At 34.3% G+C, this 19,061-nt stretch overlaps 1 protein-coding gene across 1 annotated transcript in view; it reads right to left on the bottom strand.

Moving 5' to 3' along the window:
• CCDC178 (coiled-coil domain containing 178) overlaps window positions 1–19,061 on the bottom strand; it is a gene marked incomplete at both ends in the record, with an annotated part of 173,193 nt that overhangs the window by 120,333 nt on the left and 33,799 nt on the right. The window contains 5 exons of the mRNA XM_084281665.1: window positions 77–222; window positions 4,107–4,220; window positions 6,829–6,990; window positions 10,976–11,038; window positions 15,933–16,116. Coding sequence (XP_084137791.1) covers window positions 77–222; window positions 4,107–4,220; window positions 6,829–6,990; window positions 10,976–11,038; window positions 15,933–16,116 — 669 coding nt within the window. The remainder of the gene's footprint in view (window positions 1–76; window positions 223–4,106; window positions 4,221–6,828; window positions 6,991–10,975; window positions 11,039–15,932; window positions 16,117–19,061) is intronic.

Raw genomic sequence — 19,061 nt, 5'->3', positions numbered from 1 at the left:
TGTATTAATTGTAATAAGTAAAATTATTAAAAGTAATAAACTACCTGTACAAGTTCATGTAAGAGGGAGGTCTTACCGTAAATCGACAAAAGATTTTTCTGTGTTTTCCACCTGCATTTGCTTCATGTTCCATAACACAGCAAGTTCTTTAAGTTCATTTTTTAAATTTTCCACAGTGTGAGAGTTTTCAGCAATTTTACTGGAAACAAATGATTTTTTTTCCTGGAATCAAAAAATATGTAGCATGTAAACTAGCAGGGCTAGACTTCCCAATACTGCAGTTTAAGCATATGATTATGGACAACAGTTCATGAAATTGTATACTCGAAGAAGCAGAACTACTTCTAGAGGGGGAGCTGAAACACTTAGTGCAACTGGAATAATTGCATGTCTGTTAGGGCATGATTTTGCACATCCGGTTGTAGCCTTCTAATTTGTCACACATCTAAAAATCCATAAATATTATCATGACACTTCTGTTTTTGCAGTTGCCTATGTTGTATATGTATGAATGGAAGTCTGTAGGCCACCTTCTTGATAAAATACATATTGTCTTTAGTTTTTGCTCTGATTCATAAAACTTTTTCAAATAAACACTAGCTTGCACAGCAAAAATGTTAATGACAGTGAAAAGGAGAAATTTTCATATATGACCAAGTTTGGACCTATTTATTTCAGCATATGCAGAGTCAATGTCTTAACTGGCCACTTTTATTGCTTTGTATTGCTTACACAATACAAGTGTTTTAGGCAGATACCTAAAAAAATGAACTTTCAGGAAAAATTGTATTTTTAGATGCTACTGACTTGAGGCAGAATGCAGTTTACTCATTATCTCTGAAAACTGGCATTACTCATTTAGTTGCTTAAATAGAGAATTTTGTTCTTTTGGATACCATTTTTTTTTTTTTTTTCATAATGTAGTTTCCCTGTACTCCATACAGAAGAGGACTGAAGCACAGAGGACAAGACTGCTGAACTCCTGCCTACTTTCCTCTTCTACAAGTACACAACTTCTTAGAGAGATGTTGACATTAAGCTACTGAAAAACATTACATTAAAAAATCACTAAACTCCCTATTCTGCAGAAAGGATATTAAATTGTAATTATTTTTTTTTCATTCCAAAAGTGACTGATAGTTACAGGACCAAAAAATAAAAATAAAATATAAAAAAAAAAAAAAAGGAAAGATTCATGACAGAAGCAAACACTACTTCCAATAGCAACAGTGTCTGGTAAACAAAGCTGCAGTTTCTTCTGAATTAAAAAGGCAAATACCAAGCACTGTAGTGGTACTATGGTATTAAACAGGTGGAAGTCTACTATTTGGGTGATACTTCTCAAGTGGTCTTACTGCATTAGATTTTGAAACACATACTAATGTGATGTATGAGTTAAAGTAAGAGGGAGGAAAATACCTTTTGATTATGTATAAGGACACATACACATATATAGAGATATTTTACATATACACACATATAAATACAGAATTTTAAGAAATCACAACTTAGTAGACAAAGAGTGCACGTCGGTATTTAAATCAAGGTCAGTATTTTAATTTTTTTTTCTTTAGATACCACACCATTTTTCTGAATCAGTAGCCTGGTGCATAGTCTAATTATCTTTTTCCCTATAAATGAAGTGCTTCATAAAAATATACCTAAAAGGTAGCTGAAAAAAGCCAGTAACCAAAGCTTTTGTAACAGATGTGAGCACAAGCATGGAAGTGTGTGAGGTACCACATGCACATGAAATTTTTAAGGCCTCTGAACTTTCTGAAGTGTAATATGCATCTGTATAGGATTAGGTAGAAATTTCAGGTTTTCTGCAGAAACATAGAATCATTAGAAGGAAAATGAAGATATGGTAATTAATGCAAATCCCTGTGCAACTGAACCGCCCATAGAGAGTCTCAAACCTCTGAGAAAAATCATATTAGTTTTAGTCTCAGCATCAGGGGTGAAGAAATGTGGTAGCCTGTGATATATAGAATGTCAGAGCAGATTACTTGTTTGGGCCTTAAACTTAATCAAATTATGAAATCCAAAATGATTGAGGTATGAGGGTCAGATATAAAGAAAGAAATCATGATGAGTCGTTTTGTTTTTGTTTTTAATTATTCTGTTTCATTTAAAAAAAAAAAAAAGTCTGTGTTAGAACAAAACTGCCAGTGAAAACAAGTTTTGTTACTTTGACATCCTGTACTCATTTCAGGATTTTTTAGCAGATAAAGCAGATAAGAACTGGAAAACCTTCCAAGCATAGGTAATAATAGCCATTGACTCAGTACATTCTGTTACTTATTACAGAAGACAGAGAACTTGCAATCAGATTTTAGAACAAACAAATAAAAATGAGTTATGCTACATTCTGTAATCTAAATATTGATGGACTGAATATACACCCTTTAGGGTTTTCTGTAGTGGATAACAGTCCAGCATCCTGCGTAAGTTGACTGAGTCTTTTGACACTGGGATGTTATCAATTGAACACCATTCATCATTCTTCTCAGTTGCTGAACTAGACTACCAGTGTATTATGAGGTAGAATTCATATGCTTTTATCATGATATCCAGCTTTTAGACATTTAAATGTCAGCAGAACAAACTAAATCACTTCAAATTCCATGGTAAGATGCAGTAGCCTCCAGTGTGTGATTTATCTTGTCCTAAGATAGATAAACTATGAAGGACTGGGTGAATTGCTTGATCAGTTGGAAGTTGCAGGCTCTATATTGCTCCTGTACTATGAATACGGTGGAATCATTGCCATTTCTTCCATAAAATCATTTAAGCCAAGCACTGAACAAGCTTTAAACATGACAATGTCATATTCCTGAGTATTAAAATCTCTGAATATATCTTTAAATAATTTCCTTAAAAACAATATAACATTACAGAATAATAGAGCATGCCCCAGCATAGTTAGAAATGTAATTTATTCTTAAAAATATGACAGACGCTTTTATAAAGCCCTCCTTTTATGAAACTTCAATTGCTACGATCAAGGAACTTCATCAGGTTCTAAAAATGTAGTATTTAAGGTATCCAAGTATTGTTACTCGTTCAGTACTCTAGAGATCTCACAAAATAGGCTTTGTGCATTATTTTATTCCACCTACACAGAACACTAACTTAGATATTGCTAAAGCAACTAATGGACACAGTTATTTACAGTTACTAGGAAAGGCAGTTTTAAAATTAATTTTTAAAAGTATAGAAAAGAACTGTACTTAACAACAATGTAGAATTAATGAATATTGGTATGCTGACTCATGAGTCATTTCCACATAATCTGAGATATGTTGGTTAACCTGCGGTTAGCTAGAGCACAGTCTTTAACAGAAATGGATGTATAAATTCTGTCTTCCCTGCCAAATTTAGAAACCTATTGAATCAATTAATTCCTCAATCCCTAATTTAAGATTATCATAAATAGGAAGTCTCAGAGTTTTTTCAGTAGAAATTATTGGATTCATGAAAGCTATTCTGAACAACATGAAAGCTTTTTTTTTTTTTTGAATCCATATGACTCATCTTTGAGACTGTAATATCTAATTTAAGTTTATACAATATACAAATGGAAGTGTAATAAAAATGAACAGACTCTTAGAAACAAAATGCTTGTTTCTTGTAATTCTTATATCCATATTTATATACAGCATAGTGTTCAGTAATGAATTTCAGTAATTCCCTTCAGTGGATTATACAGTTTAGTATCTGATACAGGAGATACAAGCCATCATTTACAAAAAGATGCCATCTGCTGAGCAAACATGCAATCAGCAGGCACTTTCTATTACACTAGAATCCTTTTCATCCTTTATTGATTTTCTTCATTGTGTTTCCAAAGCCCCTCAAGCAATCTGAGCCAGTGCAGCAAATGAAGAAAGCAAAGGACTTTTCAATTACCCCAATATCAATTCTGCTTTGTACTTTACCCTGTCTCAAGGCTATGGACCTCATAGGTTAGTACAAGCAAGAAACTGAAAGCTGTATGTACACTATATGTATGTATATAGGTCCAAAACAATTGTGTAGAAATGACAGTCTAACCTTTGAGATTAAATGTATGTCAAAAAAGCCATAAAAGCTTTATGATTCACCTGTATATCTTTTAATTGTTTCAGCAGAATAGTTCTTTCTTTCTCCAGTTGTTGTTCTGTTTGCTCCTGTTGTTTATCTAGCTCTTGTAGTCTCTGTTCTAAATAGGAAAGCTTCTGGAGAGAACATTCACAATGAGATGTGTTAGTATTCAAAAGTTATTGTCTTTCATTCCAGAGAATTCAGATAATACATTAGTTGTTAAATACTTTAATAGTCACCATACTTAAGCTTATTTTTGTTTACCCCTAAAAACCTATTTTTCCATCAACCAGTATGCTTATTTGTATGTTTATTTACTGTACACTTTGAATGAAAAATCCACAACTAAAATGCAGCTTTGCAATATTTATCAGTGTTTATAAATATTAAATATACAGCAAAATATCACTGCTTACTCTTCTTCCCATGCGTCTTTACATTCCTTTTTTTAGGAAGCTACATATAAAGTTATGTAACCAAAACAAATATTTTGAATAGCTTCCATGGAAGTTGTATAAAGGACAAAAGAAATGTTTACTACTTATTATCACTAGCTCATGAAAAATACAGCTAAAGACAGCTAATGGGAAGAGGAAAAAGAAGGAAAACAAATGACTGGGATATCTCACTTTTATATTTTTCATTAATCCATTCTGTTATTAATTAGTACCTCAAACAAAACAGAAGTTCTTGTCTATTGTATTAATTTCATTTGCATCATTAGTATGAGCACCAAATATTAAATGATAGAAATTATTATTAATACATGTAATAAGGACAAATTTACATTATGAAATATACTTATATAAATCATATAATAGATACATTTTTAAAACCTTTAAATTCAATTTCTTCTATAATAATAGACATTAATATCAGTATTAGTATTTCCATTCTGAAACACTTGGAACCTTTAATCAATAAGAAAGTTCTTTCTTGAAATTACCAGTATCTTTCACACATCATTCATATACAAATCTGCTTGGGCAAATTCTGTTTCCGGGCTTTTAACACAGAAGCAAATACATAGCTATAGACGATGATATATAACTTATACCACACCTCTCTAGGTTTCCAAGAAACTAATGATGTGATCTTTGTCACATTGTTTCTACTCAGGTTTAGTTGGGGAAGGGCTAACAATATTAGTCACTGCCATTAATGCGTTGTTTTGAAAATACTATTAACTATTAGAGGCACCTTTATTTTATTTTATTTTATTTTTTTATTATTATTTTTCAATTTGACTTATTAAACCTGAATCAAAAATAAACTATCACATAATTCATTATCTCAAATAAAACTATTCAACATTCTTCATTGCGTCTACAAAAGCATTGAAGTATTGCTACCTGCAGACTATATCAAGAATCCTGCAAATAGAATAACAATAAAAACTGGAGAAGAAGATCTCCAGTAACAAGCTGTTTACCAGTAGTCAGATAACTCAATCATAAACCTACAGAGTGATGCTGCTACAGTTTCTTATAGATGAGGCAGCAGAAACTCTTCTGTCTGGGCTTTTACCCCAAATAAAAAACCCTGTATCTAAATTAAATAGGTTCAAAAGATGTTGACCTTGCTTGATTGTGAGAATGATATGGAAGATGTATATGGATTACAGAAAACTCCAACTTCTCTTCTGGACAAAAACCATCAATAGCTAGTTTTGTTTAGTGTTGATTTTGAAACAAAAACGAAGGTATTTTGCTTTTGCTTTTATGACAGTAATGCCCTCCTCTTTCAGATACTTAAGAAATAATTTTTTTTACACTGATTATTGCATTTTCAGGTTCAGATACAAAGAAAAACCACTTATTTCCTTTGCCCCCTTTGAAAGGGATGCCACCCAGAGGGAGCAGGACAGTCTTGATGGGAGGTGGGTCTCTAATCTAATGAAGTTCAGCAAGGCCAAGTTCAAGGTCCTGCAACTGAGTCAGGACAATACCAGACATTAATACAGGCTGGGCAATGAGTGGACTGAGAATCACCCTGCAGAGAAGGAGTTGGGGGTACTGGTGAACAAAAATCTGAATATGAGCTGGCAATGTATGCTGCAGCCCAGAAAGCCAACCATATTCTGGGCTGCACCAAAAGAGTCATGACCAGCAGGTTGAGGGAGGTGACTCTGACCCTGTACTCTGTTCTTGTGAGACACCACCTGGAGTGCTGCTTTCAGCTCTGAGGCCCACACTGCAAAAAGGATATGCAAGAATTAGTACAAGTCCAGAGGAGGGCCACAACGATGACCAGAGAACTGGAGCACTTCTACAAAAAGAGACTAGGAGAGATGAGGTTGTTCAGCCTGGAGAAGAGAAGGCTTTAGGGTGACCTTATTGAGGCCTTCCAGTACCTAGAGAGAGCCTAGAGGAAAGATGTGGAGGGATTTTTTAATCAGAGAGCGTTGTGATAGGGGTATTATTTTTAAATGAAAAGAAAGTACATTTAGATGAGGTATAAGGAGTAAATTCTTCACTCAGAGGGTGGCAAGGCAGTGGCACAGGCCACCCAGAGAAGCTGTGAATGCTCCATCCCTGGAAGTGTTTAAGGCCAGACTGGACAGGGCTTTGGGCAACCTGGTCTGGTGGGTGGGATCCCTGCCCATGGCAGGGGAGTTGGAACTAAATGATCTTTATAGGTCCCTGTAAGCATCAGTTTCTTCTTATTTATATATTTATATTCAATAAATAATAGCACAAATTAAATTACACTACAAAATGATCCAGAATTTACCACTTTTACCTCATGGTTTTCTTTAAATAAATTTTTACTTCTTTTGTACTTTGTTTCTAGATCAGCTACTTCTCTCTCCCTCTCTCCTATCGTCTTCATATCTTCGTCTCTTTTCCTCAGTTTCTCTTTTCGCTCTTCCTCTAGCTCATCATATATTGTTTTAATCCTGGCCTGTTTATTAAAATATATATAGAATTTGCTTTCAGTATGAAATCAGAAGCAGAAGTTAAACACGAAAAATCTGAATCTGAAAGAACATCAAGTGAATACTATAAATAGACCAAAAAAAATGCATATACAAAAATAAGTTAACAAATATGTCATAAGGTGATTAGAAATGTCTTCAGAATGAAGGAAAAGTTGGCCTTTATGTCAGCATATGAATAGGCTGAATAACCAGCACTACTGTCAAACAAACACAGAAGACGAACCAGCAAGGAATACTATGAAATGCAAATATTACACTGAAGCAGACAATGAATTTACAGTAATACTTAAGCAAACAGTAGAATAGAATTCCATAAAAGATGGATTAAAATTCCAAATACTAACGCCAAGAGCAAAAATCTTTTCCAAGGGTAAATTTTATCACCATAGGCATGTTCTTAAATTTAAAAAAAAAAAAAAAAAAGAGAGAGAGAGAGAATGAAGACAACGAAGAGTGGAAAATAAATAAATAAATAAATAAATAAATAGATAAATGAATGCCCTTCAATGTTGTAAAATACAAAATACAACAACCAGGCTACATCCACCTGAACCTTCTCCCTGCCAAAGAAATAAATAAAGAAAGAGAAATGTTATATACAAGACATGTTCTTCAGGAAGTGCAGGCAGGCATTACATACATTTTCAATTTCTAATACACCCCATTCACCATCACTTGAACTCAAATAATTATTTACCTGTCTAGCACTGAGTGAACTTATAATATGTTATATATGTATTCTATACATATATATATAGAATATATAACATACAAGTGGAATGAAACTGGTACCATTTTGATTTCCTTTCCTCTGTAGAACCAGAATGAAAGATGCCAGGAAGATAATTGAAAAGAAGTCTGGGAATGGCCATACATATGACTTAATCTTTTTGAAGTTTTAAATCATAGTCTACATATTTATCCTTACTGGGAGTACTTCAAGTAGTAAATGCAGGAAAAATTCTGAATTCCTATAGAATGGCACAATATTAGATGAAGTTATGGATAAAGTTCCAGATGACAACATGGTCGGTAGATGGAATGGACAAGCTTTCCAGAAAACCATTAGCATTTCTGGAGCTCTGGTGTTTTACACTCAGATGGCATTAGGGGATTCCTTCTAGTTATCTTAGAACAGACCCTCGTCTAAACTGCTGTGCACTTGTAGAGTCACTAGTTAATGATAGCTTTTGCTTCTTCAACAGCCTTTCACATCATAATTTTGTTTTATTAGTAAGAAAACATGCTTGGGATAAAGGATATAAAGTTCATCTAACCCAGAAAAATTAAGCTTTGGAAAAAAAAATAGAAAAAATTGTTTTAGTAGAAAAAAAGAACTTAAAAATCTCCTTAAAAGAATTATAAGATACTTACAAAGATCAACCTCTTTATTCTGAAAACATATGGACTACAATGACAAAAGCAGATCTGAGAAGCAAATTTATTTCCCATTAGGGAAGTGTTCTGTTCCCATCTGTAGAAGGGAAGTGGGCTAGAATTGCCACTGAGTGGTCTTTGCAAGACTGAGAGAGAAGAAGAAGACTTTTTGTTCCAACAAATAATCAAAATTATCAGCAATGATTCAAAAAAAAGTAAGGAAGATGTTTGGAAGCACCAAATCAAACCTGTCATGCTGCATCAGTCAGACCCAGAAACATTCCCTTCAGCCTTCTCTTAAGCAAAGACTGAATCAAAAGGAAGTCGTGCATCAAAGACAAGTACATATGGCAGAGACCTTGTTCAACACGTCTTAGAAGAGGAGCATTCAGCACTTCCTGCTAATGTCAGGAATGAAGAGGAACTGCAAAATCTCTCTTAGAGACTGTCTTTCTAGAAGTGTGAGATATAGATACTAGATTCTGCTGTTGAGCTCTTGCAAGATTGAAGTCACAAAATGGTAAAGAACAGGCTTTGTAACAGAAGAAAGATGGTGACTGTAAACATCCACAAGCAAATAAAAAAGGATCAGACCTCTCAAAAAAATTAAATGGGAATAAAACTCTCAGAAGGAGTTATAGTCATCACAGTAAATTCAAGGTTCATTTCTAAAGAAGAAAAGCATTCAAGACCTCTCAAATTACATCCCTCCTGTCTGAGACAACCGCAAAAGAAGGCAAAAAGGGATTCTGAGTTAAGAGGACTTGCAATAAAGGACTGCAATGCCTCCAAACAGTTCTGGCTATGTTCTTTAGATTAGTATCTACATACATGGATCAGAATCCAACATCAGAACACTCACAGAATGTGAATATTCATTTCAGGATGAGCAGCAAGGATCAATGGAATCAAACAATCTTGCATCTCACAATAGTGAGGGTGTGCATATTAATACTAGACGTATTTTTCACAGAAGTATTACAAGTCTCTTTCTTAGGAAGGAAGAGGTGAATCTCAATGGCATTCATTTACCAATTATGAAAGGGCTGTCTGGATATTTTGTCTACTGCTGTGCTAAATATGCATCACAAGAGATCTTTTCCAGTATCAAAGTGGTCTTGGATAAGAAGAAATTGATTAATTTTGCTCCTTAGCTGCTACCAAGTTTAACTAAGAAGAAGGCAATTCTTGTACTGCTTGCAAGGGATTTGATTCAGCTTGTGTAGGGTGGTTCAAGTTTGGCAAGATCATTATCGCTGTATCCCATCTCCTTATAGAAGATGCCCAACTGTAAATGGTTAATATACTGCTTTCTGTTCTCTTGTCAGCAGGAAGCAACAATGGCAAGGACTTTACCAACAGCCAGTTGGCATTTTGCTAATTTTTGTCTGTATCATGGAAGTCTCTGTGTTACTGGATTGCAACTTTGAAAAAAAACATTGATTTTCATCTTCTTGCATAATAGGGGATTATGTAATGAGCTCAGGAAAGTTTCTCAGACTACCAGAGATCTCACAGAAGCTAGAGCTTGGTTCTGATAACCCCACCTTAAGTCCTCCTGTCTCTTGCTGGTGACACTAAATGCAGAAAATTAGGATTTCTTCAGAAAATAGTCTTGAAGCTTCCACTCAGTGTCTTGCTCAAGGTTATAATACTTTATAGATACTACAACACATTTAGTATGACCATTATGTGTGCTCTCATAGGAGACATCTGAAGGAATCAATTTGCCAAAGGATGGAAATAGATGGAATATCCTTTTTGGTGATGCCATTATTGGGATTTCAATCAGAAAAGCTGAAGAAGTATCAACACTTGCCTGAGGATTATTGAAGAGCATTACTCTTCCAGAGAAAAATTAATTCTTTACTATGGGATTGGTGAGGCACTGGCACAGACTGCCCAGAGAAGCTGTGGACACCCCATCCCTATAGGTGTTCAAGGCCAGGCTGGATGGGGCTTTGGGCAACCTGGTCTGGTGGGAGACTATGGCAGGGGGGTTGGAACTAAATGATCTTTAAGGTCCGGGCTAATTCAAGCCAATCTATTATTCTATATTTGACTACAAAAAAAAAAAAAAAAAAGTAATACAAGCATGTCTTGTGCAAATTCAGCAGTTCACACCAGAAGAATATAAAATGGTGTTAAGGCAGCCTATTTTATATACGCATGTGTCAATATAAGGTATAGTAAGTCTGATTGCACTTTCTACAGAAACTGAAGTAAGCAAAATTTACAAATTCAAATTACAGTGTCACTGCATATATATATATATATATATATATTACTGGAAGGGTTTTCTGTTTGTTTGTTTGTTTGTTTGTTTGTTTTCTTTCCTAGCAAATTGGAAATTATTGTGAATAAGTAGGTTACAATTAAAATATTCCATGTTTTCATAAGTATTAAAATTTTCCTAGCTGAAAATAAAAAACAGCAAACATTACTACTTAGCAAAACCTATTAGCTTTCTATGTGAATTGGTCAGAAGTTACTCTAAGCTAATTTGTGATTGGAATTAAAAAGAATGCAGAAGAATTTAGATTTAAATAAACCAGTTACTGTCATGTTTACCTGAATCAATTTCCAAACTTCTTTTTCATCCTGAATTTCCTTTTTAAGATTCCATTCCGAATTCTTGAAAAAAAAAAAAAAAAAAAAAAAAAAGCCGTAAGCAACACATAAGAAAACAAATTAATGGACAACAAAAAAAAAATTAACACTAACATCACAGTAAGGATGACCACAGATTTACAGATTTTAAATTTTCTCTCAAGTATCACAAAAATATACAAAAAAGGAAATTACAACACCAACTCAGGCACAATAGGTAAATAAATATAGATTATACTACATGAAAGGCAACAATATTTTCTTAATTTGAATAAATATAAAAATAATTTGATTTAATTTTGGCACCTTAAGATAATTAAATGCATGAAGAGCTGAATGAGTTGGCTTACCTAATTGGCTATTGAATATTAAATGCTAAAATTTAAAAATATCTCAGTACCTTCTGTATTTTATATGATGGAACTTTTTTTTTTTTTTTTTTTTTTTTTTTTTTTTTTAATTTCTACTAAAAATTGGAACATTTTAGGCCTTTCTTATATGAGCATCCTACTCATACCACTTCTAGGATTACAGTTATATAGAAAATTATTATAGGTTGTACATCGAAAACCTCTAGTTTAATGTGTCAGAGTAGCAGACAATCATAACTATACCTGATTACAATCTAAGTCAAATCCTAATTAGGGCTGTTAAGTGAATTAAGGGACTGCAAAACTGATTACTTAAGCAAAACTAGGTGCAACATGGCCAATAGTGAAGTAAAAAACAGACTCAATCACTACTATTTTTGAAAAGTACTTCTTGAAGATTTATTCACATCCATGTCTGCATTACAGGAGTGCATATGCCATCTACACTCGGAGAGGGAGGTTCTTGCATAAGCAAGTCATAAGCATTTCCCAGATGCCACATACATAGCAAAATACAGAAGCAGGTGACAAACAACCCCATTTATCCTCAAACCCCAAATCCCAAAGATTATTAGAATCTTCAAGGGAATAGAAGACATGGAGATCAGTGTTCATGTGGAAAGCACATTGCAAGGAAATCCTCTAATCAATGAGCTTTTTTTCTCCAGATGACAGTTCATACATTTGCTCCACGGAAAACTCTGAGCAACAACCTGTACCATGGCCCTACATTTCCCCTCACATATGCATATAGATTCTCTGAATCCAAATCTACTTAGTCTACTAGGTGGAATCTAGCTCCAAAATGCAGCATTATTTTAAATGGCTAACAATAACACTTGGTAATTGTGTGAATAAGTTCTTCAGTCTGTTCAGTAGCCCACAGAAACAGATTAACTGGTGGTTACAGACAGACACTTTTATCAGACACACCAAGGGTTGATTGTTATAACAAAATAACAGCAGAGACCAGGCAGTCAAATTATATAAATATAAATATAAATTGCACCTTTGTTTATATGGCCGTATTCAAAATTCATCTCTGTTCAACTGTTTCTTAAACAGAGAGGTATCTTAGCTTCTGTGCACTCTATTCTCACTAAACTAGCAACTTCTGGCCACCTTCCCTGTGTGTGTCTTCATATGCTGTTAAATTATTATAACCACAGTGCTTTTGCTAAGTTACAGTAGCTGAGACTAACTATAGGAACATTAAAGCTGATAACAGAATGATCATTTTGCAACTGTTAGTAATGGAGGTATTCAACAACAAGGGTACTTGAGTGGTGCTGGAAAGCTATCTTATCACTGGAGACGGGACCATTAGCAATGGTTTAATGTAGAAGTTAAGTCATGATAACACATACAAAATGAAATTCCCTTACCATAAGTGTAAAGCATTGAGATACATTTCTTACTGACTACTTGTCCAGGATTCCAACATTATTTATGACTTGAGAAGGGACATTAAGGAACAACAAAATCCAAAAAGTAATGCTGTAGTCAATTTAAAAAAAAATAAATATATATATATTTTTTTTTTTTTTCTGAATAGTTCATTAAAAGCATTACAAGAAGCAGTAAACTATTTGCACGTCAGGCAGAGATTACTTATATATCTTAATTAATATAATATTGGAGACCAAAAGCACATTCATGTCAAGTTTTCACAAAGAGTCTGGAAATATCAAAAATAAAATCAACACCATCACACAGAAGAGAAGCTATTAGCAGCCTGACTGTATGCTCCAAAATTTGAAATTATGTCTAAAAGAAGGAAAACATAAAAGATCCTGAACTTTGCCAATTTAAATCTAAAAATAATGCCACACAACTAAGAGTTTTTAGAAAACCTACAAAGAGCATTAGAACTAGTAACAAGTCTTTTTCCAAACACATCTGAGTAGGAAGGCTTCTAGAGACAATATAAAACCAACAGATAATCAAAAGCACTGACATACATATTTGAACATGAAGCATTCAAAATATGATAGAAAAAAAAAAAAAAAAAAAAAAAAACAACAACAAAAACAAACAAACAAAAACAAAACAAAACAAAACACTAAATCCCAAAGCAAATAAAACATTAAAAGCCCTGCTTGGCAAACTGATAGCATATATTATTATGAAAAAAAAAATATATATATATATTTTTTATGACTGGAAAGCAGTGCTGCAAAGTCATCAATTTTCTGAAGGATGTAACAAGTATGTGGAAAAGAGAGTCTGGTGATACAGTCTACCTGGACTCTTAGCTGGTATTTCATAAAGTATTATATAAATGACTTCATAAGAGATCAGTCCTAACATGAATATATAATGCATTCAAAGGTAGAAGACCTTCAAAGGTAGAAATAAATCACCAGTTTTCATAGCATCAGAGCTACAATTGGGTCCTGCAAGTATCCATGCTGGATCCTGTGGTTTTCAATTTATTCAGAGACAATATGGAAAATAGGGTATTTTGCAGAATGACTTAGTAAAACCATCTGGGTTTCGCTAACAGTAGACAAAATTCAATTAATGTAAATGTAGATTTATACATTAGGACACTTTTTAAAATGTATTTTTTTTATACAAGACTGGATTTTGATGTGGCTAGTAATCAAACAGGAACAACATCATGAAGGTAAAACAGACAGTTCCATGACACTGTGAATAAAATTCTCCACTGCATTTAAAAGAATAAATGTAATGTTAAGAACTATTAAGAAAGGGAAAGATGACAAAAAAAGAGATCATCTTTATGCCACCGTGTGTCTACTTATTGAGTATTCTATGCAAGTTCTAGTCCTGCTTTCTTCCCCCACAATAATAGAACTGGAAACAGTACTAAGCAAACAGAATGATGACAGATATGGGGCAGTTTTCATTCATGAAACAATTAACGGATCAGGAGTTTTCAGCCTGAAAAAGAGCAAGAATATAATAAAAGTAATGTGTGACAAGTGGAAAGTAAATATAGAATGAATGACTTTGAAAATAAGAACTGGGGCCTTACATGGATAGGGCATCCAAAGCAGAAAATAAAGAAAAAAAAATTGTCACACAACATTTGACTTTATCACAAAATGTTACAGATTTTATAAATTCAAAATATAACTGAATATAACAGCTACATTAAAAAGATAAATTAAGACAAAAAAAGACATAGGACAGCAAATAAACAGGGGCTTTGCCTGAAATTCTTCTAAAACTCTTATTTCTCAGACTAATTTTTAATCATTTCCTAAATAACCATTAAAAAAATCAAATTAGGAGTATAATAGACTCTCCTGCTTGTGCTGTTGAACATCTAATTGTGTAAAACTTTCAGCACACAACACTGAGAATGTAGAGAAAATGGTGCTCATCAAATTTATACACAAACAAAACAGCGCAAATTTAGCATTAAAACGCATGTCCACAGAACAGCATAATATACCAAAAAGATGATTTATAGGCCAAAACTACATGGTGCAAATTCAGGTATCGCCTACAATATAAATTGAATCCAAGAGAAGAGAACTTGGCACAGTGCAAGGCCTTAACAGCTCCAAGGTTCTCTAGCCTATGTTTTACATTTTTTTGCTTTGGTTCCATAAGTCCTTCAACTGGTTCGGTTTTAAATCACATCCAACAGTTCCTCGTTTATTTTTAGAAGCAGAGTCTGGTACTTAGATGTCCAAGAACTTAGGTGAAAAGGAATGCAGGAAAAATGTGGAGTGCCTAGTATGCCAATTCATACTATAAACTGGAAAATACTATGATGTTCTTAATTTTACTGATTAAGTCAGGAAATCTTAAAATTATTACAGAGAATAAAACTGTTAAAGTCTTTTCTTCCAGGCAATCTATACTATACATACAGTAGAACACTAATGAGGAATATACGAAACACGCTGGCATAAAGACTCCTGAAAATTCCCCTGATTATTTCTTTTCTGTATTTCTGAATGCTGAATTTTACACCTTGCAATAACACTGTATAGATATGTACAGTGTTATCTATTAAAAATTGTGTAAAGTGAAAAGACAGAAAAATACTTCTCAGTCTCGTAAGCCTTCACAATCATGTCAAGACTTGTGGATGAATTTCATGAGGATGAATGTCAATTTCAGTTCTAGATAACTAATGACATCCAAGTGATAATTAAATAATTTCATTTGCAATGTTTACATTTACTAACAAGTAAAATATATTGACTTGCAAATCCTTGTAATCATGTAGTTACAAAAGAACAATATGGTTATTTGTTACTATCCATGTTGAACCACCTATGAATAACAAAATCTTAGTAGTCTTTAAAATTTGTCAACTTTAATTTTTAGCCTGTCATTACCCATGACCACTTAGTAACCAATTTATTTTCTTTTTCAGAGGCTATTATTTTCCACATTTTCAAGTGTTTTAAAGTACATGTTAAAACACAAATTTTACATTATTATTTGCTTAATATTAGGTTGCTTGCCCAATACTTCTCTGTTACAAAGATCTTTTTTTCCTAGTCTTCCAATCTAAAAATGAATTTAAATTAAAAAATAATCATAATAATAAAAATCACAACCTTGTAAGAGATTTTTTCTGCAGTTATTTCTGTTTGGATTTCCTCATACTTCGCTTTTTTTTCATTATAAGACAGTTCATTTTTACATAGCTCTTCATTTAGCCTTTCTATTTGTTCTTCAGTCTTCTGTATGTTTTTGCAGATAGTTTGGACTTGTGACTGATACAGCTTCTTTTTTCTTGAACTGTTAAAATAACACAGACATCGTACATAACCTTTTATAAAGTACAGTAACTAAATGGAAAACCCAGTATCAAACTGTAAAACAAAAATATTTGAAAATCAAAACCAAAAGCAGTATTTAAGACCCTTTTATTTGATGTTGAATACATGAAGCTCTTCCTCAAAACTTTAAGCCTTCTCTATTCATGACTGTAAGCCCTGATTGCTCATTCATATCAAAGAATTATAAGTACCTATTTTTTATTATTTTCCTACATATCCATATTGTTAACCTTCATCACAGAATCACAGAATGCTTAAGGTTGGAAGCGACCTCTGGAGGTCACCTGCTCTGACCCCCTGCTCAGGCAGAGCCACCCAAAGCAGGGTGCCCAGGCCTATGTCCAGGTGGCTTTTGAAGATCTCCAAGGAGGGAGATTCCACAGCCTCTCTGGGCCACCTGTGCTAGTACTCAGTTACCCACACAGTCAAAAAGTGTTTCCGTATATTCAGAGGGAACCTCCTGTGTTTTCATTTTTGCACATGGCCTCATGTCCAGGCACTGGTCACCCCTGAAAAGAGTTCTTTGCACCTTTACATGCTCTTTACATGCTCTTTACTCTTTACATGTTCTTTGCACCTTCCCATCGCTTATTTATATACCTTAAAAAGATCCACCACAGACCTTCTCTTCAGGCTGAACAGCTCCAGCTCTCAGACCTTCCTCATAGGAGAGGTTCTCCAGTGCCTTCCTCATCTTTGTGGCCGTACATTGGTCTCTCCCCAGTATGTCCAGGTCTTTCTTGTACTGGGGGGCCCAGAACTAGACTGAGCACACCAGGTGTGGCCTCACCAGCACTGAGCTTTGGGGATTGATGACCTCCCTCAACCAGCTGGCAACACTCCTAATGCAGCTCAGGATGCCATTAGCCTTCTTCATGGCTTGGGCATACTGGCTTCCACCTTAGTTTGACTAAGATAAAAACTACTTAGATGTTCCCTTCTCTAAGATTATACAGAACAGTTAAAGTGAGGTAAGGCAAGCACATATCCCCCCCCCCTCTTTCTTTTCCTTGTTGAAAACATAAAGATTGAATATTGAATACTGGAATGCACAAAGAAACAACACAAAGAAATTATGAGAATGACAAAGAAGATAGGAGACATTGTTGGTTCATGTTGGTTCATGGGTGACCCCCAGCATGTTCTGGTGCCTGGGGTTGTTCCTCCCAATGCGCAGAATTATCAGCTTCCCCTTGAACTTCATGATGTTCCTGTCAGACCATTTCTGCAGACTATCTACATCCCTTTAGATAGCAGCACAACCCTCTGGTGTGTCTGCTACTTCTCTCAGTTTTGTATCATCTGGAGTCTTGCTGACAGTAAACTCTGCCCCATCATCCAGCTCACTAACGAAGATGTTAAGCAGGACTGGACCCAGTACTGACCCCTGAGCTACACTGCTCATTACTGGCATCCAGCCATCCAGCCTTCATGCTACTGATCGCCATCCTCTGTGCCTGGCTATTTGACCAGTTTTCAGTTCACCTCACAGTCTGTCCACCCAGCCCTTACATCAACAGCTTTTATATGGGGGTATTACGGGAGGCAGTGCCAAGAGCCTTACTGACGTCTAGGAAGACTATAACCATGGCTCTCCACTCATCTACCAGGTTGGTAATTTCATCATAGTTTATCATGTTCATCAAACATGACTTCCCTTTGGTGAATATATCCTGACTACTCCTGATGCTCTGGAGGTATATAAGAGACATGTAGACATAGCATTAAGGGTTTAATGATAGGACATGGTGGACATGGTAGGTCTGGTTGATGTTTGAACTTGTTGTTCTTGAAGATTTTTTTGAACCTAAATGAGTCTATCATTCTGTGATGTTCCTGTCTTTGTGAAATGTGCCTGGAAAGTGGTTTCCAGTATTAGCTGCTCCATCACCTTCCCAAGGACCTAGGTAAAGCTATTAGTGAACACATCAGAAATGGTTTAAAGGGTGTCCCCATCAAGTTCATGAGCAACAAGTTTAATCTTCTCTATGAAACAAGATCCTTACTAACCTTAACACCTTCCCTAATTTCTTCAGGAATTCTATAGCAATTTCATAAAATGGAGCAATTCTACCCTAATGCAAAAGAACATACAGAAATCACAATATACTCAGAAAGAAATGTGAAAAACAAAGCACAATTATATTGAGAATGTTTGTGGGAGGCTACAAAATGCTCAGACCATCACACTAATGATCTGATATGCAAAATATTTCCAATATAATGCAAGAGATTAATAGAAAATGAGAGAATTTAAAGGTTTCTGAGAATAAACATCTTATTTCCTCCATGATACTTAATGGCAAAACAACCAAGAGAACTACAGTTATTTATAGCCTTTAGTTAAAACACACCTTATTTAGCCAAGAACTCCAATAAGATAAAAGATTTTCAATTTCTGTATTACCCAGACAAAAATCCATACTAACAACATTATTCCTTTCTGTTTTGCTTGTATTCAGTAGAATAAGGGGAATGTAATTTATCTGAAATTTTAGTACGGATTAGCAACTCCTTTTTCTCTAGAAATTAATACTTCTCATGTGAGGTTACTGGTCATGAAAGTAGGATTGAGAATAGGCAAGGGTTCTATAATAAAGTATCTCAGAAAATCCTTTTAAGAGTTAACTAATCATAGGAAAGCAATATACAGATATCAGGGATTGTGTTAGGCTGACGAAGAATCCTGTTCTTCCACTAAAGCAAGATATATTTTAAAACTGTTGTGTTTTTTTTTTTTTTTTTTCCTAGTGAATTAACACTTTTCTGTAAAAAATATTTAAAATTGAATAAGCTTCCTCTCATTGGTTTCTAGGACTAAACTAAATAGCTGTCTAGAAAGGTATTTCCCCTTCAGAATGTCTTCAACTCATCCATTGAAAAAATAAAGAGACTGAGTTCCTG

Source organism: Netta rufina, assembly GCF_964035555.1.
Source record: "Netta rufina genome assembly, chromosome: 2".
NCBI classification, from domain to species: Eukaryota; Metazoa; Chordata; class Aves; order Anseriformes; family Anatidae; genus Netta; species Netta rufina.
Note: the sequence above shows the minus strand (reverse complement) of the source record. Positions and strands in the feature narration are given on the sequence as shown.